The sequence below is a fragment of the Sorex fumeus genome, unplaced genomic scaffold (genome assembly GCF_029834395.1).
Source record: "Sorex fumeus unplaced genomic scaffold, SorFum_2.1 ptg000111l, whole genome shotgun sequence".
NCBI lineage: Eukaryota > Metazoa > Chordata > Mammalia > Eulipotyphla > Soricidae > Sorex > Sorex fumeus.
Window position 1 is genome coordinate 11,220,850 of NW_026606168.1, and position 22,858 is coordinate 11,243,707.

The 22,858-nt window shown below is 48.7% G+C and overlaps 1 protein-coding gene across 1 annotated transcript in view; it reads left to right on the forward strand.

The window, feature by feature from the left end:
* Positions 1–1,189: 1,189 nt before the first annotated feature.
* Positions 1,190–22,858, forward strand: part of ZNF618 (zinc finger protein 618) — a gene marked incomplete at its 5' end in the record, with an annotated part of 185,654 nt that continues 163,985 nt past the window's right edge. Inside the window, one exon of the mRNA XM_056135376.1 lies at positions 1,190–1,213. Coding sequence (XP_055991351.1) covers positions 1,190–1,213 — 24 coding nt within the window. The remainder of the gene's footprint in view (positions 1,214–22,858) is intronic.

The window sequence follows — 22,858 nt, forward strand, 5'->3', positions numbered from 1 at the left end:
GTGTGTGTGTGTGTGTGTGTGTGTGTGTGTGTGTGTGTGTGTGTGCATCTGGAATGGCGGGGCTGGGAGTGGGGGAGCTGTCTTGAACCTGCCACCATCCTGGTCTTCCCTGGAGCCAGTCGTTGTTCAAACTTTCATTCTTACAATAAACATGCTCTTAAGAACAAAAACGAACGGAGGGAGAGGGAGAGAGACAGAGACAGAGACAGAGAGACACACACAGAGAGAGGGAGAGAGACACAGAGAGAGAGAGAGACACTCTTTTCTTCCCGCCTGTCACGGAAAAGCAGCTCCTCAAATATTTATCTTAAACATCAGTGTGATTGGGGGTGGGGGGTGGGGGCTGAATAGGGTTCCCTTGTCTGACAGGCAGCCAGTTCCCCAAACTTTTATTTCTAAATTGCATTAGAATTTGGGGGGGGGGGAGGCAACACTAGGGCTGGCCCCATTCACCCTGGAGAGTCTTGCATCAGGCCAGCTCTGCAAACTTTATTTGAAAAATCCATCTGATTTTCTTTTTTTGTGTGTGTGTGTGCGGGGGTGTGCGTGTGTGTGTTTGGGGGTGGGTGGACTGCGGGAGCGTTCCCATGACCCCCCTCTCTCCCTCTGCCCAGCGCCAGCTCCCCAAACTTTGCCCCCACTCCCCTTACCCCTGTGGCCCCCACCCCGCCCCGCCCCCTCCCCCCTGCAATGTGACCGTGACCCCGCGGAGGGGCTCGCCCGAGCCGGGGGTGGGGGGGCGGGGGGTGGGCGCGTGCGTGCGCGCGTGCCGGCGGGGGCGGGCGCGGCGGCGCGGGAAAGTTTGGGGGGCGTCGGCGCGGCGCGGCCCGGGGGGCCCGGCCGGCTTTGTGTGCGCGGCGCGGCGGCCGGCGGCGGCGCCCAGGCCGAGGCCAGGCCCGGAGCGGGCGGCGGCGGCGGCGGCGGCGGGGGCGGCGGCGCGCGGGGGGCGGCGGCGGCGGCGGCGGCGCGGCGGCGGCGGCGGGCGCGGGCCGCGCGGGGGGGCCGGGCCGGGCCCCCCCCCCGCGCGCCCCCCGCGCCCCCGCCCCCCCGGCGGCTCGGGCGGGGGAGGCGGCGGCGGCGGCGGCGGCGGCGGCATTGTGCGCGCACGGGCGGCCCGGAGCAGCGGGACGCGCCGGGACCCATGAGCCAGCCGGGCGGCGCGGCGGCGGCGGCGGCGGCGGCGGCGGCGGCGGCGGCGGCGGCGGCTCCGCAGGTACGCGGGGCCCGGGCGGGCGGCGCGCGGGGGCGCGGGGGGCGCGCGGGGTCCCCGCCCGGCGCCCCTCCGGCCGCGGGCTGGGGCCGGCGCCCCGAAAACAAAGCGGCCGGGGGACGCGGCAGCAGCCATTTCAGCCTGGACAATCCACATTTTGCAAAAAAAAGAAAAGAAAAAATAAGAGAAAAAGCCACCCCGGGGGCAGCCCCGGGCCCCCCTCCTGCCTGCCCCCCGGCCGGCAGTTTCTCCCTGGCCCTTGGGTGCCCGGGGGGGTCCCCGATGACCCCCTGCCGCCCCCGCCGGGACGTCTTTCCGCCCTGTCCCCCCCTCGTCTTTGCAACAATTTTTTTTTAGGCCCTATTTCCCTTTCTCAATTTTTTTTTCTAATTTTTCTTCAAACGGTAGTTTTTTCCCATTAAAACGACGCCACCTAGAGGATACTATTTTGTAAATAGAAAAAAAAAGAGAGAGAAATTAAAATTGAAAAGAAATAATTCTTATTTCTTATTTCCCCCAAAGTTTGCACTTTTCAGGCAGGGGAGGGAAGAGATTCTTTTTCTTTTCCTTTTTTGCTGTGCTGGGAGGGTGCGAATTTTCACTTTGATCTTTCCAGGAATATGGAGACAATTTTTTATTTCCGAAGCCAAATCCAGATAATATGTAAATGAAAATTAAGCTAGAATTTGAATGAATTCCGTTTTTTGAAGGGGAGAAAGCAAAAATGTTCCGAAAACCAAAGTCAGGTTGGCTGCTCAACTCATTTTAGTTTGAGGAAAAAAACTAATTGAGATGAGGAAAGGAGGGAAATTGTTGAGTTTAGGGAAATCTGAGAGAATTGGCTTTATGAAGCAATTAGAAATTGTACTTCATTGCAATTTGGAACTTGTTTAGCTCAGCGGGCAAAAAAGACTAATTTCACCATTTGGCAATATTTAAAGTTTTTCTATTTCCAAGAAGGAGGATTTAAAAAGGGAAAATAGATTCTTAAAATATTGGCTTTGGACACACCCAAATTTGTGTTTTTTTTTTTAAATTTGCATTTACATTTTACTGCATTTAAACCCTAAGGTTCTAAAGAAAAATAGAAACTGGAAAAGTTAGAGTGAAACCTTGTCTTTTTTCTCCTGCATTTGTTGGGTTTTGTGTCTTTTTTTTTTTTGATGGAATAATTAAGATTATTTTCTGATTTTGTTTCCTGAAAGGTCTAAGCAATTCTTTTTTTGTTGTTGTTGTTCCATCCAGAAAATATGAGGAACCTTTTTTGAGCAATATTCTGTAGGAAAAAAATGGAAATTTATTGCATTATACAAATTGAGTAACCCACAGATTTGTAGGAGAGACCGCCATTAAAATAAGATATGCATAATTAACATTATTATGAAAAAACTAACAGTGGATTCACAGAAGCTCATTTTTTATGACATGCAACTGAATCTGGTGATAAAGACAAGGTTTAAGGAATCCTTGGTAGATAGAAATTTTCCTTCTCTATTCCTGCTTACTCTTTCAATTTGAAAATTTTATGATTTAAAAAAAAAAAAATCCAGATTGGTTTCTGGCCTCTCTGATTGTGATGTGAGGTTGATAATTTATTAACATTTGGTATTTTTCTTTACAATTTTGATTACTTTCAAAAGGAGAAAAAATCCATAGCTTTCATTATTTGGTGGGGGGGGTGGTCTGTGAAATTTTTTTTTTTTAGCACAAATTTTACTGACTAAACCAGAAGGAGAGAAGAAGAGGGAAGAATAGAGGGAAATGCTTCCTACCCTTCTTCTCTGATGGAACACTTACTTTGAAGAAAATGGGGGTAAACCAGCCATTCAGCTGATTCTAACCTCAAAATTTAATTTCTGAAAGGAAAAAAATAAAAAGACAAACAAAAGCTTAAGCCAAGGGCAGTTGTCTCTGGAAGATGAAAGCCTGTATGCAAACAGTATTTGATGTAGTTTTTTGGCCTTAAGATGAATCAGATGAAGGTGAAACAAACAAAAAAAAATCCCTCCCCCCTCCCTGGCAAATATTGACTGAATTGAAATTTAATTTAACAGATGAAAATAAGGTACCCACCCAGAGTTGAAGGTTTATATTTATGATACATTAGTAGCTGATTGAACATGTTGGGAATTTTGAATTTAAAAAAAAAAAGTTACTTTTTTTTTTTTCCTTTCCAAAGGAAGGGCAATATTGTTGGGTCTTGCAGGGTAAGATCTCGATGAGGTTCTTGATCAGACTGTCCCCGTCTCTTGCCCCCGCAACAGGGTAAGAAGGGAAATGGTTGCCTCCTTTGCTAGTCTCCAGATGATCTTGGAAGAAATGGTGCCCCAACTCTTAGCTCGATTGCCAACTCCATTTTGTGGGGATTCACATTTCTAAGGGGAGGTACATTTTGTGAAATCTCTTTGACAATGGCAGAAATCCCACACTTCCCAACATGGCCATTGCATTTAGGACGCTTTATTTTTTTAGTAACACAATCCGTCAAGGCTGACTGGCCACATTCTGACATCTTCAGAATGAGATTTTTTTTTTAAATAGCATAATTAAAAAAAATTTTTTTTTTCCTTTTGAATTATTTAGGTCGATGCCTTAGAACCGTCTAAAAATTTATAATTTTTAAGAGCTCGGAAGGTTTTCTTGAGACAGTGGGCCTGAGTTTTGCAAGTGATGGAGGGGAAACCGGGACTTGGAAGGGGTTAGCTGAGCACCCCTCCGGACCATCTGCAAGAAACCCGAAATAGTAATAAAGTCCGATGGAAGATAACAGGTTAGGGCTGGTGCAAGGAAGGAAACCATCGCCGCCCATCCTTTTGTCCTGACCCGGGGTTCTAAGTCCTTTATTCTGTGCTGCCAAAATTTGGTTGGTTTCAAAGAGAAGAAGCCCTCGCAAGAAGTTGACCATCATTCATTTCTGGTGTGTTGATTCCTGTGCCCCTCCAAGAGAAAAATCAGTCATGGTGATCGTGTTTGTTGGAATGGAAATTGAGGTGCATGATGGTCTGTGGTGGTGTGTGTGTGGGGGGGGGCAGCTCTTTGTTTCTGTTGGTGTCTACCCAAGATACAGGTCTGACCTGACCTTGCCCCCTCTCCCCTCCTGTTTCTCATGCCAGTGGACCAGAAATGGCTCCGTGCGCTCATTTCTACTAGTCCGCGTCTGTTCACCATTCTTGCCCACCGCCCGACATTGGCTGGATTTTGTGTCCTTTCGGTTTGGTTTGCTTTGCGTAGCATAACTAAGATTGTTCACCATGCTCCCTTCCAACATTGGGCGAAAACTCTGGCATATTGGACTCGAGGGGTGGTAATTTGATGATGGGCTGAGTTATTTTGGTGAAAGGTCATCATTTATACAGTTTCACAGTGGAGACTCTTATTACTTAATGTTTTGCTTTTCTGCCTTAGGAGTTTTTTTTTTTTCTAATAAGGTTTGAAATTTCAAGGGCCAGCTTTATAGCTTGACTTTGGACCAAGCTTGGAAAAAAAAAAAAAGAATTTGCTTATACTTTCAGCCCTGCACAGAGGTGAACTCAAACAAGGCCTCTTGCTTTGCAGAAGGAAAGCAACAAAGAATGGCGGTCAGTGGGCAGCTGACCGCTCACTCCCTGGGCCTCGGAAGTAAATAGCCAATGCTCTGTTTCATCGGGGACACGGAGGTTAAAAACTCCCGCATTGTCGTACTGTTTCCTCTCTCCTGCCTTTGACTTTGCTCTTGGTGTGCTGTTTTCCCATGACTTCCCAGTCCTTCTCCTCTGTGGCATGAGGAGACCATCCTTGCCCTCTTGCTCTGGAATGTTCAAACTGGACTTTTCATGATCGTGGTGGAATTTTGAGTTTCCCCCTCCATGTAATCTTTTTATGTGTCAGAGGCGTTATCACCCTGGTGATGTAGAGTGGATCTGGGGGTTCACAGGCTCTCTGGGTTCTTGGGGGGGTCTTACGGTTGTACCACTTTGGCCAGATCTTGGTTTTCCCTCTGTGCATGTACTTATGAAATGAGAGCTTTGGGTCAGAACACAGGTCAGTCAGTGGGTTTCTATCTCTCCACACCCTGGCAAAGCCGGAGAGGCAGGGCCTGCTCGTGGATGGCCAAATCGATGTCTTGATCTCAGTTAGCATTAAAACTACCAAGAATCGAATATGGGGGACAGAAAATGACAGAGGCACTGTCTTAAAGGGAAGGTGGGGCTTATGAAACTGTTTGGTTTCCATTGGCCGGTGTCATCTGTGCATGGTGAGAGCTATTTATAACTTCTACCATGACCCATGGTCCCAGGATTCGGAGAGGAACAGGACTGGGTGGTCTTTTGGGAGGTGCAGCGGTGTCATAAGTTGCATATGATTCTCATACCATGTTTTACCCTCACCCCCCGGGTCCTTCCAGCTGACTTCATTGGGAACCCTTGGAGGGGGAGTATCCTGTGCCACATGCCTTGGCCCCCAGTTGAGCTTGTCACAGGACCATCTATAAAGAAACCTGAGCTTTGTGGCAACCAAGCGTTTGTAGGCGTGGGCTGTGGATTGAGGGGAAGGGCCAGCGAGGGGGGCAGGCAGGGGGTCCCATGGAGCTCACCCTTCCCCTGGTGGCAGAGAGAACTCTCAAAGTCCCTTTTATTCCTCACTTTTATTTCACATTGTCCGGGGTGATGGAGGGTGGTGGTGGTGGTGGTGTGTGTATGTGTTTCTGGTTAGAGAGTTCATATTTGTTTTATATTTATACTTTATTCAGCCACTATGAGTGTCAATGTTTCTGTGTGTTCGAACTTACTATACAGTCATCAGTTCCCCCCAGGAACGCTGTCTCACTCTCCTCAATATTTTTGCATATGTCCTATGGACATTTGTCCCATAGGAACACGCTTCACGCTGGACATGCAAGACCCCTATCTACTTTGTCTAGTAACGCTGTAAGAAGGGAGGAAGAAATGGGTGAAATTCATTGTAATCAGACAGTGCAGGACATCCCTCGTTAGTATTAGAATTAATACTAATTCTAATTAGTATTAATTAATTCTAGTTATTAGTGTTACCCTCCCAACCTGCTCTGAGTGCTCAAAGTGGGTGACTGTGCGTGTTTGCCGTGCGGAGTATTGAAATCTTTCAAACCCAGAAGAGGCTGTGTGTTTCCGGGCTCATCCCGGGTCTGAGAGGACCCAGAGTTCAGTGGTCTCTGGGGGCTGGTGCTTCCTCACCGGTCTGCTGAGAGCCAGGTCCTTGTCCATCTGGGCTTGTCACCCCTGGGTGGTCTCAACTGGTCCCCTGGAGGCTAGTCTTTCCAACCTCTTGCTTTTCTTGGTGGGGTTCTGTTTTGAGCTCTTAAGGGCCCGGAGGCTCTTTTTTTTTTTTAAATAGTTTATTTCTTTATTGAATCACTGTGGGAAAAGTTACAGAGCTTTTGGGTTTAGGTCTCAGTCATATAAGTATCAAACACATTTCCCTTTACCAATACTTATTTTTAACCGTGAACCCCAATAGAACCCCACCTCCCACCCCTCCCAATTCCTGTGAGGCAGATGAGTTCTAGTTAATACTCTATCTACTTTGACTAGATACATTGTTTCGATAGAAGATACACAATTATTGTTTAGAATTTATGACCCCCCCCCAATCAGATATGCTGAAACAGTGTTGTGAAATGATTTGCTTTCTACAGCTTGGTTTAAGAATAAAATGTCGCGTGGCCGCGGTAGCGGCCGCGCGGTTTTGGATTTCTGCTGTTTCACTTATTAACCCTGAAAGTATTTCTATTAAAAGTTAGATAGTTAAGAGATTGGTTTCTGTGCTCTGGAGTCGTGGCCATGCCGGAGAGCCGCTCGTGGGGGGCAGCCGGTGACCTTGGTCGGGCGTGAAGGACGGACCGGAACGCCCCCCTTCCCATGAGGTCCCTGCCTCCCCCGACCCCCGGCTCAAACCTGCTGTCCACAAGGCTCCTGTGCGGCCGCCATCTTTCTTTCCAGAGAGGAGAAGGCGAACGGGGCAACACCCTTTCCCCTCCGGAGGCTCTTTGACCTCTCAGTAGTGGTGAACCATTTACCCTCCCCCCCTCCCCCCCACTGGTTAATTTTTTGCTTTTTTTTTTTTTTTTGCATATGGGTAAAGTGCTGCTCATCTCCCTTTTCTGTGTCCCAGAGCAGTCTGCCAGGGGCAGCCCAGAATTCTGATAACAACGACAATTGAGGGCTCAGGAGTCTGGGATTGGTGGTTGATTCAGCCCGTGTCCCTGGGAGGTGGAAAGTGCAAGTTGATGAAAGTCAGTTTGAACTTGAGGAGCACAAGTTGAAGATGGTGGGTTTTCAATCTCCTGAATGAAGAAAACGAGGAAGAAGCTGGAGAGGAAAGAGGCAGTGGGTGGCGAGAGACTGACCAGAGGCCCGAGGGAAGGGAGATGAGGGGTAAGGAAGGTCTTCCAGTAAAACCCTTTTCTGAACTGACCAGACAACCTGCAAGAAATCCTCCTTCCCCCACCAGGCTCGGCCCTCCATTCTACACAGAAACTTGCCATGTCTCACCCTGCCATGACCCATGGGTGACTGAAACGCTGGATTTGGATCCACTATACCAGAGTTTGTACCGCAGCCTTACTGCTGGGGAAAATCATGTCTGGTTTGAGAATCGCAGCTTCTGCCCCTGGGAGAAAGGCACCAGCACTGTCCAGCCTGCTGTGCATTTGACCACGAAATAAGGAGACCTGGGTGGACCCCTCCCCATCTGGCCCTCAGCAGATGGTCCTTCAAAGGCGGGTCACACATGTTAGATGACTGTTGGCCCATGAGTCTGGGGGTGATGCTCTGACCAGCACTCTGATATTTCTGGAAATTTGTTGGTTTGTTGGATGTGGGCATAGAAAGGGAAGAGTGGAAAACATCCCATCTGGGGTGGGGGGAACTTGCTGGAATGAGGCGTCCTTGCGTGCAGTCCGTTCCTCATCCGGGGGTGTCCTCACTCCTTTGGGTGAAACCCAGTGTTTATGTGGGGGTTCCTTCCTTCCCAGGAGAACCTTGTATGGTGGCTCTGCTGCTCTCGCCCCTTCCCTCTGCTCTCCAGGACACTAACTCCTCAAGACCTGCCCTTCCTCTTCTGTGCAGTGACCCGAACATCCCTGCAATGCATCACTCCTGCCCTCAGACTTTCCTGACCAGCGCAGGGTCTCCCCCCGAGGTTCGTGCAAGGCTGCTTCTCCCATGGGCTTGCATGGTCCCTAAGAGTCTAGCACCGAGCAGGGGCTTGTCCCGTGTTCAGGGTTTCACTGAACTTTTAAAATTTTAATTTCAATAAGATTGTTCTCATTAATTGATTACATTCAATATTTCAACACCAGTCTCCCCACCATTACCCCTTCCCACTACCATTATTTCGAATTTTCCTACCACCATTCAAGCCTAACTGCCAGGGGCAGATGCTGGAGAATTTATTTTCTATTGCTTATTATGAGTATCATGAGAGGTCGTGTGGCCACATAAGCGGCCACATGCTTCTGGAATTCTAAAACTGTGAATGATTGGGGTCCGGAGACATCACTGTAGGGATCTAATCCATTTTGAGATTCATCTGGGAGTCTCTGGATCAAGGCCGTCGATGCGCTGAGATGGCACCTGGAGGCAGATCATGGGCGTGACAGCCAGGACTCTCCAAGTGGGCAGGGAGATGGGAAGAGTCAGCGCATCTCCGCCACCACCATGTGACCTGGAGTCTTAGTCCCTGAACCTGCATGCCTGGGTTTTGCTTCTGGAGGAAGCTCATGGCCATTAGGGTTTCTTCTGGAGCTGGCAGAGAGGGTGCACCCATTCCATCTGAGGTGGCCTGGTGGAATTGGTTCAGTACGGGGTCCTTCACTGGGCTTTCGGAAATGTGCACCCAGGAGCTTGGTGTCCATGGCTGGTCTGGCCTCTTAGAGTCGTAGAGTTGGGCAGGCTCAGCCCATTTCCTTAGGGCTGGCACCAGTCCCCATGGAAAAGATAACCCGGGCGGGCTTCTTGGCGAGTGCAAAGTCCCTTTGGCCTTACAGGTCTTGGGGTTAGAAGCTTCCCCATGCCTCTCCACTCCTGTCCTCTTAGAAGTAAGTGGAGAGGAAGCTGGGTTGACCACCCAGATGGCTGGTTTGGGGAAACACCCGGAAGTGGGGGCAACGGGGTATGTAGTATTTACTCTGGGTGCTGCTCCTCGTGACTGGGTTCCCCGGACCTGCCACTGGGGGGCTGGGTACTGAACACCGCCCCCTTCCCTTCCCCTCCCCACCCTCCACCATCCATGCAGTGGAAAGGTGGCAAGTGTGTGGTTCCTTCTTTAACCGGAGCCTAACGTGGCTCGAATTCTACTTTGCAGGTGGCAAAAGTTCAAGGCGAGTTTATGAGAAAGTCGAGGACATTCGGTGGAGTTGCTAAACAAAAAATTTTTGTTTCTGTAAGTTTTCAGAGTCAGTCCTTCTCACCCCCGCCTCCCCTCTTTCCTGCATCGTTCTGATGACTTGAAGTCCCGTGCTTTAGAGGTGGTGCTCACTGGGGGTCTCACACATTCTTTGTGGCACTGGAGAGTCTCAAACAGAACACACTGGTCACCTGTGTCCTCATGCTGGCAGGACCCTCCCCACCGTGCCTCCCCTCAGAGTCACTCATTATTTATTTGTTTACTTAGGGCCACACCTGACAATGCTCAGGGCTCACTCCTGGCTCTGTGCTCAGGGATCAGTCCTGGAGGGGTTTGGGGCCACAGTAAGCTCTTCTGGTCCTGCTCAGCACATGAACCCAGAAGCCCAAATGGAGGGAGATCAATATCCGTCCCTAGTAACAGGCGCACACATTCTTGGGGTGGGCCCTACACAGGGGCTGCTCCCAGTTCTGTGCTTAGGGGCTTGCTCCCGGCCGTACTTGGGGAACCGTGTGATCCTGGGGATCAGATTCGGTTCTTCTTCATGCAGAGTTCGTGCTCAGCCCGTTGAGCTGTCTTTCTGGCCCTTAGTTCCCTCGTCTGTAAAGTGGGCCTGATGGTTGTCAGAGACTCCTGAACTTATTTGGCCTTTGCCTCCTTTCCAGAAAAAAATCATTTAGTTGGTGCCCCTCCTACCCCCACCGGAAACTGACCCTATGTGAACAAACAGGAAGCGTCTCCCCTCAGCTCACCCCCAGACCAATCCAGCTCTCCCCTCCCTCCCTTTGTGGGGAGTGGTATCACCGACAGTGGGAGAGGCGGGTGAGGAGATGTGGGTCCTTGTGAAGAACGGGAGTGACATGGGCAGAAAGCTGTGTTGGGACAGAGAGCCGCTTCCCCAGACTGGGATTGTCCTGTGGCCTGTGCCTGTGCCTCTTCCAGGCCAGGGACAGGAAACCAGGGCCACACCGGCCATGGTTTCCCGCCTCCCAGCCTCTGGCGGACACAGCCCCCCCCCCCGCCCCCCCCAATGGTACCACCTTTCCCGCTCAGTCTGCCTGAGGCCTAAGATCCTTCTACTTGTTGAGGGTTTGGGGGCCTGACCTAGAGGTGCTCAGGGCCAGTTCCTGGCTCTCTGTTTAGGAATGACCCCTGGTGGTGCTCTGGGGAACCACGTATGGTGCTGAGGAGTTGAACCTTGGCCAACTGCATGCAAGGCAAGACCCTTAATCCCTGTGCTGTCTCTCTGGCCCCAGAGTCCTGCTCGATAGAGTGCCACTAGATAGTTGGGTTTAACATGGGACAAGAAGCCAAGTTCTCTTTATACACAAACATACCACCTACACACACACACACACACACACACACACACACACACACACACCCCTCTGAATTGGGAGGGGACTGGCCTCCTATACACACACACACACACACACACACACACACACACACACCCCTAAGAAGGTAGGTGGAGGACTCCCCACACCTCACTGAACAGGCAGAGGTGCACTGTGAAGTCTGGACCCCCGCAGCCCTTCAAGCCCATACTTTCCCAAGAGCCTGCACATGCACTGTGGGAAGGAATCAGAAGTTTGGGTGGGAGCCATAGGACAGCAGGTAGGCGCTATCTTTGCATGCAGCCCACCTGGATTTAATCTCAACACCCCAGGATGTGATTTCTGATAGCAGAGTCAGGAGTAACCCCTGAGCACTGTCGGGTGTGGCCCCCTCCAGAACTCCCAAATAAAAACGGAATCCAAGATAGTTTGATTTCACGAAACAGCTCAGGGATTCTCCCCCCTCCGCTTGTCCCTTCCTGCTATAATTAGCTCCCCTGACCTGCTTCTCTGCCGGCTCCCAGTGCTGTCAGGTTTCCAAGGGGAGAAGTCGGTAGTGGGTGGGGACAGTGGCCTGGGCAGTGTCCCCTGGAGGCTGGGTCCCACCTAGCCTGGATGACATGGCAGAGGCCTAAGGCGGGTCTGGATGGTGACTGGGTTTGCAGTGAGTTGCCATTTTTAGGATCCAGGAATCCCGACGAGTTCTTCAGCTCCTTGGGAATCTGAATTTCTACATCTGGGAAATAGAGTAATAATACTCCACCGAGATGAAGTGGGATGATGCACTTGGACATGGTTTCTATCACACTCCAAAAACCCTCTGTAAAGCTGGTTTTTAATAACCTACACGAATCCCTCATTCCTTAGCACCGAGTTCCCTATCAGATACATCGTGTCAAACCTCAGTCCTGGAAATGAGGGCTGCCTGCGAACGAGCCCACAAGTGTCTCTTGGCACGTGTCCCTGGCTACTGGTTCTCTGGGAACATCCAAAGACGGCGGCCAGTTTACTCAGAGTAGGTGAATTCGTCCCTTGATTTTGTTTTTTTGGGGGACTCCCAAGAAGTGCTCAGGAGGCCCGAGGGTCCCACTAGTGATTCTTGGCCAACTGGGCAGGCGTTCACTGCAAGGGAATGAATGTCGGGGATTATCCCAGCTGCCCTGGTGGAGCTGGATGGCTTCTAGGTCGCACCCGGCGATGCTGGAGGGACCTTGTGGTTCCTGGGGTTGAACTGGGATCAGTCACATGCGAGGCGTGGGCCTTAACCCCTGGATTATCTCTCCAGCCCTTCCATCCCCCATTTGTTTTGGGAATCTTTGCAGGAGACTGTGTCCTCCTGTGTGATCAGGTCACACCTTCCATGGTTTTCGTTTTGGGTGGGATGTGCTTGGTGCCAGATGCTGGAACGGACACTCCTGCCACCACCTGTTTCTCATCTGTTAAATGGGAGAGCAGCCCACCCAGACCCGCCCATTCGGCTTCCCGCCAGCCCCGCAGGAGTCAGCTCCTCAGATGTGCTTCATAAGCACGAGACGAGAACCACAGTGCCTTTCATTCCTTAAAGATGCCAGGGTGAGGATGGCACCTTTCAGCCGAAAGTAAGATCACCATTTGGCTTGACAGAACAGAAGGAGGGTTGTGTGTCTACTCAGGGCGTCTTGGTGGGTGATGCTCAAGGCACACGCCGGCTCCAGAAACATGACATACTCGCTTCTGAGTGAAGCCAGGTCTAGATTGGGGATGGGAGGGAAAAATGGAAGCCCTTCCCCATCGCGGAAATGAGGACTGCCTGCGAATGAGCCCACAAGTGTCTCTTGGCACGTGTCCCCTGGCTACTGGTTCTCTGGGAACATCCAAAGACGGCAGCTAGTTTACTCTGAGTGATATTATCCCAGACAGCGTGCCCAAGGGGCTCTGCCTTTCTGTGCGTGGGCTCAGTATACAAACTCCCATTAGACCAACCCCTGTTTTACAGAGCACCGGGGAGGGAAATATTTGCATCCAGTGATACTCTTTTTTTGCATAAACTTTGTGAATTATTTTGAGCTCAGAGTTTCCAAGCTAGGGCACTAGGAATACCCAGAGAGGAAAAAACGCAAACATTTTTGGTTTGCTTTTTAAAAAAAATTTCATCAACTAGAAAACAAAACAAAACCAAACCAAACCGATAAGAACTGAAGTGTGTTTATATAGGGCTTATTTGTTTGTTTGGGGGTCACGCCCAGCAGTGCTCAGGGCTTACTTCCAGCTCTGTGCTCATGGACTCGGGGGACCATATCTGGTGATGAGGATCCAACCCCATTTGACTGGTGGAAGGCAAGCGCCCTACTGGCTGTACCAGCCCTACAGTCTTATGTGGGTGTTTCCTGGATGTTTGTAGAGCAGAAACTGAAAGTGATATGAAGTAAAACTGAAACTGGCCGTGATGAGGCCTGGGGGAAGGGATGTTTTCCTGGGACTTTCCTAGGCTTGAGGGGGAATTGGTTGTGAGGTTTGGTCTAGAGCTAAAAGGTTCTCAGAGGACAGCTAAGCTGGTGCTCTTGAGTAAATTGGGCATTGCTGGTTGCGTGCATTTATTGAGGAGTGAAAATGTGACAAAACATACTTCAGTGCATCGGGTTTTGAGAATTAGTAGAAAAAAATACGAGACGGTGGAAGAGCTCAGTAATTATTTGTGAACAGGAATTACAGGTTAAAATGATAGCATGTTATATACTGGGCTAAATGGTATTATTAAGATGCATTTCACTTGTTTTTATGTTTTACAACTGGAAATGACTTCTGTGGCTGGTGTGACATTTCTCTTTAACAGCGCTGACCCCAGCCCTCCCATTTCCTGCCCGGGCATGGCCGGGTGGGGGTGGGGGTGGCTTGCTCAGCATCACTCGGCGGCTGCATCAGGTAACTGGACAATGTAGAGCTCAGAGGTTTGGCTTGAGTAGGAAAGACAGTATGGCGTAGGCATATGTCCAGCGATGTGGGTCAATTGGAGGAAGACTGGCAATTTCTGAGCAGGTGGGATGGGTGGAGGCCGGGTAGAGGGAGAGGAACCGTGTTGGAGATTCAGGGGTGAAGATTCAAGTATTTCCCACTTTGGTTCTACAGTCCCTAAGCATTAATCACATAGCAGGGAAGAACGTTAATCTAATGAGGCAAATGATGACTCCCTGCCTCCTACAGAGATGACTCCCAACATTTTCTGGGTTGCCCCCAAATCCCAGAGTCTATTTAGTCTTTGGACTTTCAACGAAGTCTCATGGATGGGGTCACTGCAGGGCAGGCCTTGGTGATGAATGGGAAACTCAGGTCACTTAAGGGGTTGTGGGTTTGGAATCTGGGGCTGCCGGAAGCCCTTGCAAGCTCCCAGTGATCATGTGGGGGGTGGGTTTCTACTTCTAGAAACAGAGGGGTTGTACTCTGCCTTGCCATCACCAACAAGCTGTACGTGGGGGGGGGGCTCTTCCGGAGCTTCCACTTTGCCTTGTTGTTTTGGGGCCATACCCGGTGGTGCTCAGGACTTACTCCTGCACTGTGCTCAGGAATCACACTTGTTCAGTGCTCGGAGGACCCTGTGTGGTGCTGGGGATTGAACCCGGGTCTGTTGCGTGCAAGGCAAGTGCTCTACTCCTTGTGCCGTCTCCCCTGGCTTCATCCAGAGCAACTTAAAACTTTTTCCATTCTCACCCCCCTTTTGCCCTAGAAAGTCTTCCATGATCCCAAGTATTGAGGTGTAGAAAGTAGGTCTACGCGTCAAGCTTTCACTAAGAAGAAAACATCAGAAATTCATTATTTTCTAAACTTCTTTTTTCTTGGTTTGGTTTTGGGCTGGGCTGGAGCGATAGCACAGTGGTAGGGCGTTTGCCTTGCACACAGCCAGTATGGCTGACCCAAGTTCAATTCCTCCACCCCTCTTGGAGAGCCCGGCAAGCTACCGAGAGTATCTCGCCCGCACGACAGAGCCTGGCAAGCTCCCCGTGATGTATTCGATATGCCAAACACAGTAACAAGTGTCACAATGGAGACATTACTGGGCCCGCTTGAGCAAATTGATGAACAACGGGAGGACTGTGACCGTGACTGTGGTTTTGGGCCACACCTGGCAGTGCCCAGGGCTTATTTCTGACTCTGTGCTCAGGGATCACTCCTGGTGGGGCTCAGGGGACCACCATATGCGGTGTCAGGGATCGAACCCAGGCCAAGGTGCCTACCTACAAGTCAAGCATCCTCACTATACTATCTCTTCAGCCCAAGATATCAATTTTAAAATATACCCTTAAATTTAAAATTTTAAATGGCAATTTAAATTTTATTTTATTTTATTTTTGTTTGCTTTTTGGGTCACACCTGGCAATGCACAGGACTTGCTCCTCGCTCATGCACTCAGGAATTGCTCTTGGCGGTGCTTGGGGGGACCATATGGGATGCTGGGAATCAAACCCGGGTCGGCCGCGTGCAAGGTGAACAGCCCTGCCTGCTGTGCCATCATCGCTCCAGCCCCCTAAATAAATGTTAATTTCAATTTTAAAAGGTACCTTTACATTTAAACTTTAAAACTTGATTTTAGATGTGCTCAGGGATGGTTCCTAGGTGGACCCTGGATCATTCGGCCATCCCTGGTTGACTACAGGCAAAGGAAGAGTCTTCACCCTGAGGTGATCTCTCCAGCCTCAAGTGTTCCTCTTATAATCAGAGATTCTTCTTCCCATCAGAAGGCAGGGAGATGGCCCAGTGGTCAGGGGAAACCTGCACAGGGAACCAGTGTGGATCCCGGCACTCGGCATGGCCGAGTGTGCCGCTGGAGGATCCTGAGCATTCCCTGGGTTGCCCCAGTGGCCCCAGCACAGTGGAGGTAGAGCTGAAGTGCATGTCCAGACCCAAGCATTGAGCATTTCTTTGGCCAACTGAGAGTAGCCCTGGGCTCCTGGAGCATTGCTGGGAGGTCCAGGTCCCTCCACATACACACAGAAAGCACGTGGGTGTAGCGGCCTTAGTCATCCATTCGGTCTTTGCAAACTGGACTCTGCCTTGAAGTTTAATCATTGTCCAGTGAGCGCACGCTTCCCACATGCCAGCCTCTGGACACTGACTGCTGTCACCTTCCAGAGCGTTTACTTCCGTGGGATGCTGAGGTTCCGAGAGGGAGGGGTTTGCCCAGGGAACCTGGTTGCCGCCTCTTTCATACTCGCTGTAAAACCAGATGAAATAGATGGATGGAGGAGGCAGTCATTTCTCCTCCCCCCGAGGAAAGGAAGGGGCATGTCCTGCCCGAGGAGGGAGGTGGTGATTGATTGTTTGAGATTTGAGGCTTCATCAGTGCCTCCCACTGTTGAGGTGGGAGGTTGTGCCTCATGGTGTCATGGGAAGTTGCCCTCCCCATCTCAGGTAGGGGTCCCCTACTCCCATCCCCTCGCTCCCCAACCCTGGAGGACCGGCAGGCTGCGGATTTCAGCCACACTGAGCCTTTAATACCACGTTTGAAAACAGTTGCAGAAGGTTTGCTGTAATTAATTACATTTGACATACTTGGAACCGGGGCCTCCTGCATTCAGAATGCAAATTTATGCCCAGACAGATGTAAGGGAGCTTGACGCCAAGAGCCAGTGGCATGTCCCAGCCCTGGCTTGCGGTGGCCTGGCTGCTGGCTAGGGCTCATGGCAGAGAACGGAGGAGGCGGAATGCAGGTTTGGGAACACCCGGGCCCCACTGGTTGTTGGAGGAGAACTAAAATTTGGCGTGGGGCCCAGGGATATACTCCTACCTTAGCCCTGGCACCTGGTCATTTCTTGTACCCGTCTGGTTCTCAGATTCCCCTGCCAGACTCTTAAGACAGGGCTTCTTAAATTTTGTTTTCTACTCTTGACTTCTCCTTTTCAAATTTTTTTAAAAAATTGAGACACTGTGATTTACAAAGTTGTTCGTAGTTAAGTTTCAGGCATACAATGTTCCGGCATCAATCCCACCACCAGCCGGATGGTATGGATGGATGGGGGCGGGAGATGTCTCATTGCTTCCCAGTCAGAGGGAAGGGAGGGGAGTGGCCTGCCCGAGGTGGGAGGTGGTAATTGCTTGGGATTTGAACCCACATCTGGCGGAGGCTCCATCTCTTTCAACTTCCCTCCGCCAGTGTCTCCGGGTTCCACCCCTCCCCCCCCACACACACACCCAACCTTGCCTCTTTGACAGTTTGACAGGTGCATTTGCAAGTTTTTATTGTAGTTTGGATCTCATGCTCTGTTGACTCAGTGTTCAGGTATATAGATATCCCACATCTCTGCACCAAGGGGTCATGCCCCGTTTCATCCAAGGAAAACCACACTGTAACTGGCAGTGCTCCGTGGTTACACCTAATGGTGCTCGGGAGGCCGTGTGCAGGCCCGAGATTCAAACTGAGGTTGACTGTGTGCAAGGCATACACCTTAACACCTGTACTGTCTCTTCGGTACAGAGAGAAAATTTGGTGCGACCCTGGAAATACAAAATCCTGTCCTGTCCTGTCCTCCCGTTGTTCATTGATTTGCTCAAGTGGGCCCAGTAACATCTCCATTGTGAATCTTGTTATTACTGTGTTTGGCATATCGAATACGTCACGGGTAGCTTGCCAGGCTCTGCTGTGCGGGAGGGATACTCTCAGTAGCTTGCTGGGCTCTCCGAGAGGGACGGAGGAATCGAACCTGGGTTACCTGGGTCAGCCGCATGCAAGGCAAACGCCCTACCCGCTGTGCTATCACTCCAGCCCAGAAATATAAAATAGGCATACAAATCAGGCATTGAGTGATAATATGTCATGTATTTATTTTAAAACAATTGTTTTCAATTTCCATATTCAGTTATGACCTATAGTTTAGGAAGCTGAGCCTGAAGGACTTGGGCTAGGAGAATCCAGAAGAAAACTTGGACAGGAAGGAGGGGGGAAAGAAAGCCCTCAAAGTGGTGGGGGGAACTCATGCTTTGCATGCGGGACAGTTGGTTTCATCTTGAGCACCGCCGACCCCATAGCCTGCCCGCCTCCCTCCCTCCCTTCCTTCCTCTCCTGCGCGAAGTGAGGCTTCTTACCTGACTGTTCCACGTGGTGCTGTAAGACTCCGAGGGCTCTTGTCTTGAGAGAGGGGTGCCGAGTGGATACGCCACCCCCTTTTTATGGCAGCCTCAGGAGCCATGCACTCGCTTTCACCTTCCTGTTGTTTGGGAAAATGACAAAGTTGTGCCAAGGTTGTGCCAAGTTCTAGGCAAGAGACATTAACCCCAGCTCTCTATGCGCTCGTTCCCCTTTCACTTGGAGCCCGTGGGATGGGGTATAAGTTAACATGGCCAAGACTGGAAATTCTGCCTGTTACACTCCCTGCCCACCTGTTAGTCCATCTGTCCTGCTCTTCAGATGTGTTCATCTGCTCCAGCTACCCACCTCCTTTGTCCTTTCATTTTTTAAATGTTTGTCCTTGCCTATATATTCATCCATCATCCGTCCTCCATCCATCATCCATCATCCATCTGTCCATTTATCATCCTTCCATCCATCTTCCATTCATCCTTCACCCATTCGTTCTCCATCTATCCATCCATCCGTCATGCATCCATCCATCATTCATCCATCCTCCACCCATCCATCCATCATCCATCCATTCACCTATTCATCATCCATCACCCATCTATCAATTCTCCATCCACATTCATCTGTCCATTTATCATCCATCCATCTGTCATCCATCCATCCTCCACCTATCCATCATCCATTCATTCATCATGCATCCATCCACCCATCCATCCATCTATCCATTCATCATTTATCCATCCATTCATCATCCATCATCCATCATCCATCTATCCTCCATCCATTATCCTTTTAATCATCCATTCATCCTCCATCATCTATCCATCCTTCATCCATCCTCCATCCATCCATCATCCATCCATAAATCCATCTATCATCTATTCATTCATTATCCATCATCTATCCATCATCCATCCATCGTCCATCCTCCATCCATTAGTCCATCTATCATTCATCTATCCATTATCCATCATCCATCCATCCATCCATCCATCCATCCTCCATCCATCATTCATCATCCATCCACCCACCCACCCATCCATCCATCCATCCATCCATCCATCCATCCATCCATCCATCCATCCTCCATCCATCATTCATCATCCATCCACCCATCCATCCATCCATCCATCCATCCATCCTCCATCCATCATTCATCATCCACCCACCCACCCATCCATCCATCCTCCATCCATCCATCCATCCATCCATCCATCCATCCATCCATCCATCCTGATGTGTGCCGGGTACAGCAGATACTTTGAGCTAACGGGGGAGAATGAAATTCGTCTTTACTGGGAAGCTACCTGATCTTCATGTCTTTGTCCTTAGAGTGGTTCAATGATATGGGCTTATTGTCACCTCACTTTTACAGGTGAGGAAATCAGGGCTAAAAGAAGCTGCAAATCATTGTCCAGATCCTTTGGCTCATTAGCATAGGACCAGAACTCACTCTCTGGCTCTCTTTCACCATGCTCTCCAGAATAGCGCCCTCTGGTGTCTTGTGTGTGAAATGTTTCCATTAGAGCTCGTCCACCTCTTGTCCCAAGTGAAAATCAGGTATTTTTTTTCTCCCCCAACTATAAAATAATACACTTGTTACAAAAACACTGAGTACCTAAAATAAAATTCTTCTTTAATAAAAAACTTCCCAAATCCTACCACCCAGAGATAATCATGTTCACATTTTGATGAACATTGAGTCTTCTTGCTATATATTTAAATATATATGATTCCAGCTTTATACAAATGGGATTAGACTGTACGTGCTGTTCTGTAGCTTTATTTCGTCTTTCTTTTTAAACGCATGACTATCTTTCTTTATCAATCTATGTCTTCTGTATTAGTTTATTATCTCCATTGTGCTCTCACTGTGACCATGTCTAACAAACTTAGCCCGCTCTAGGATTTGGATTATTCTTAATCTTTTTCATGCGTAGTCTGTCTCACTTTTATGAGAGTCTTTTTAGTATCATGGTCTATCCAGAGGAAAAAAAATGGGCTGGTTGCTATTCAGCGTGTAGACAGAAATTGCTAAATGCCCCTAGGAAACTGTTATCATTCTCCTTTTTCACCAGGAGATTGTGTGTGCTTGTTTTATTTTTATTCTTTTTGGTGGGGGGAGGACCACCCAGCTGTGGCACCCAGGGCTTTCTCCTGGCTCCGTGCTCAGGGAACCCTCCTGGTGGTGCTCAAGGGACCATGTACAAAGCGAGGGATTGAACTGGGTTCAGGTTTGTGCAAGTCAAGATCTTAATCCCTGTGCTGCCTCTCTGACCTTACATGCCTATTGTAGAAGCTGTGGCTGATTCCTTATATTTTTGATCTTCAATTACCTTCTGGACAAACCAATGAGGTTGAATCTTTATTGGTATATATTTATGAACCACTTGTATTTTCTCTCATGTGAGTTGCTGGTTCAAGCATTTTGCCCATTTCCCGCCAGGGGGTATGTTTTCCTTTATTTATTATTATTATTTTTTGACTTTTTGGATCACACCTGGTGATGCACAGGGGTTACTCCTGGATCTGCAGTCAAAAATTACTTCTGGCTGTGCCCGGGGGACCATATATCGGATGCTGAGGATAGAACCCAGGTCAACCGCGTGCAAGGCAAATGCCCTACTCACTGTACTATTGCTCCATACCCTTCTTTATTAATTTCTAAAGCATATTTTGATGTAGAGGTGTTCACTCTTCGCTGTTTAGGTTCCAAATATTTTTCTAGACTTAAAACAATGCTACTTAGCAGTGGTTGAATAAAACATTTATTTAAAAAAATATTTCCACTTTTTTTTTTGGATTCTATATCTATTTTTTGGTATCACACTCAAAAAGCCTTCACCACATTAAGAATTCATAGAAAATACAGCTTAGAGAGTAGGAGAAGATATTTACAAATAATTTACCTGCTAAAGGGTTTTATCTCCAGAATGTATTAAGAATTTCTACCACACAAAAAATACATCCCTAGAAGACTAAGAGATCACCTGATTTAAAAAAATAATAAAAGATGAGCAAAAAGGACTTAATGAGACATTTCTCCAAAGACGATCCTTTACGTGAATTATTGGCAAACGTGTGAAAATATAGTCAATAATGAGAATCATTGGAGAAGTACAATTTAAGCTTCCAGAGAAATCACCTCATACCCACCCTTCAGGTTGGCGATTACCAGGAAACCAGAGAATACAGGGTGAGGATGTGGAGAGATTGGAAGCTTCGTGTGTGGTTGGTTGCAGCTGCCTTGGTATGGCTACAGTGTTGGCATTTCTTCAAACAGCTGAAAATAGAATTGCCCTCCGTCCTCCTTCTCGGTGTAAAGCGGGCTGAATTCAAAGCAGAATCTCAAAGGCTGACAGTCCATGAACCCCTTGTTCATACAACATTAGACATAATAGCGGAGTGTTGAGAGTACCTATCATTGGCTAGTATGTACCTAGCCAGTTGCCTACCACTGACAGACTGTTGGCTAATCAAAATGTGGTACCTATGCAAATGGAATCTTGCTCTGCATTAAGGGAGGAGGTGCTCCTGTCACCAGGTGAGTCGACTCAGAGGATGTGTTGCGAGATGGAACAAACCCGTTTCAAAAAGATACCCACTGACCCATTCCATTCTCATATCAAGGGTTGAACAGAAGGAGAAATGGAGGTGGCCAGAGGGAGAGGCAGGTGTGGAGATGTTCAGTGGGTGTGCAGTTTCAGGTTTCTTAGTGAAAAACTTCTCAACTTTTGAATTTGTTGCTTCGTACAGCGCTTTGAATATATTGAGCTGTCCTCTTACAAATGGTTAAGATGGTAAAGTCTTTTTTGAACATTTATGTAAACTGTCAAATCAGCAATTTGTCTTTTAGAAACACAAAATTTTTCTGTGTCACCTGAGAGGTGTGCCAGAGTACTCACGTGAACACTCTTTCAAATATTAACTGCCTGGAACAACAACAACAACAAAAAGCTTATAAAAATATTCTTTTTTGATTATACAGCTTTTGCTTTTCTTTTATTCAAATTGTTTAATCTATTTGGTTGGCATTTGCTTTAGAGAGGGGCTATAAGGATCAGGCTCCATTTCCCCACCCCTGTAATAGATTATATATATATTATAATGTATATTTTATATACATTTTATCTATATAATGTAATTACTTGCTGGAACAGTCATCATCCGACCATCCTCATTTTCCTTCTTGCTCTGAAACGCCATCTTTATCTTATATTAAATTTCCATACACCTCTGTCTATTTCTGGACTTTGTTATGTTCTCTGAGAGTACAGCTGTAACACTGTTTTAATTGGATGACGTTAAAATAAACGTTTGCACTAGAATCAGGAACAGAACTATAAGCTATGGTACAAATCACCACATATGGGGTTTCCCAATGTCGGGCAACTTTCTGGGGTTCGGTGGGGGGGTATCCTTAATAAGACAGGTCTCTTGCTACAGAGACTTCATGACAGAGACAAAAATTGAGGACCAATGAGGTGAACCCAGCAGGGGCAGGTCTCTGCCTCTGCTCATCCACCATTTCTAGGAAGGGCAAGTGAGAGTGGTCTGTCTAGCTGTCCGGCCAGTAAGTTCTGTCCCAGGCTACCTGCCCCATCCGTGCGGACCTTGGGCTCCCTGGTGCCCAGCACAGAACAGTGCTTGATTGGGAAGCTAGAGTCCTGGCTTATCTGACACGCTCCCCTGGCTGCATTTATTTATATGCTGACATTTGTTGTAATTAGTTAACTTTGAAATAATTCAAGAACACCATGATGCTGCCAAGTCATCGGAAAATAAGGAAATGAAAAGTTTGTGTAAAATGATTTCCCAGTCCCTTGTTCTTACTACTAAAATCTTGGTGCATTTTCTTCTAGTTGCCTTCCATGCAGACTTCTGTTATTCAGATTATAA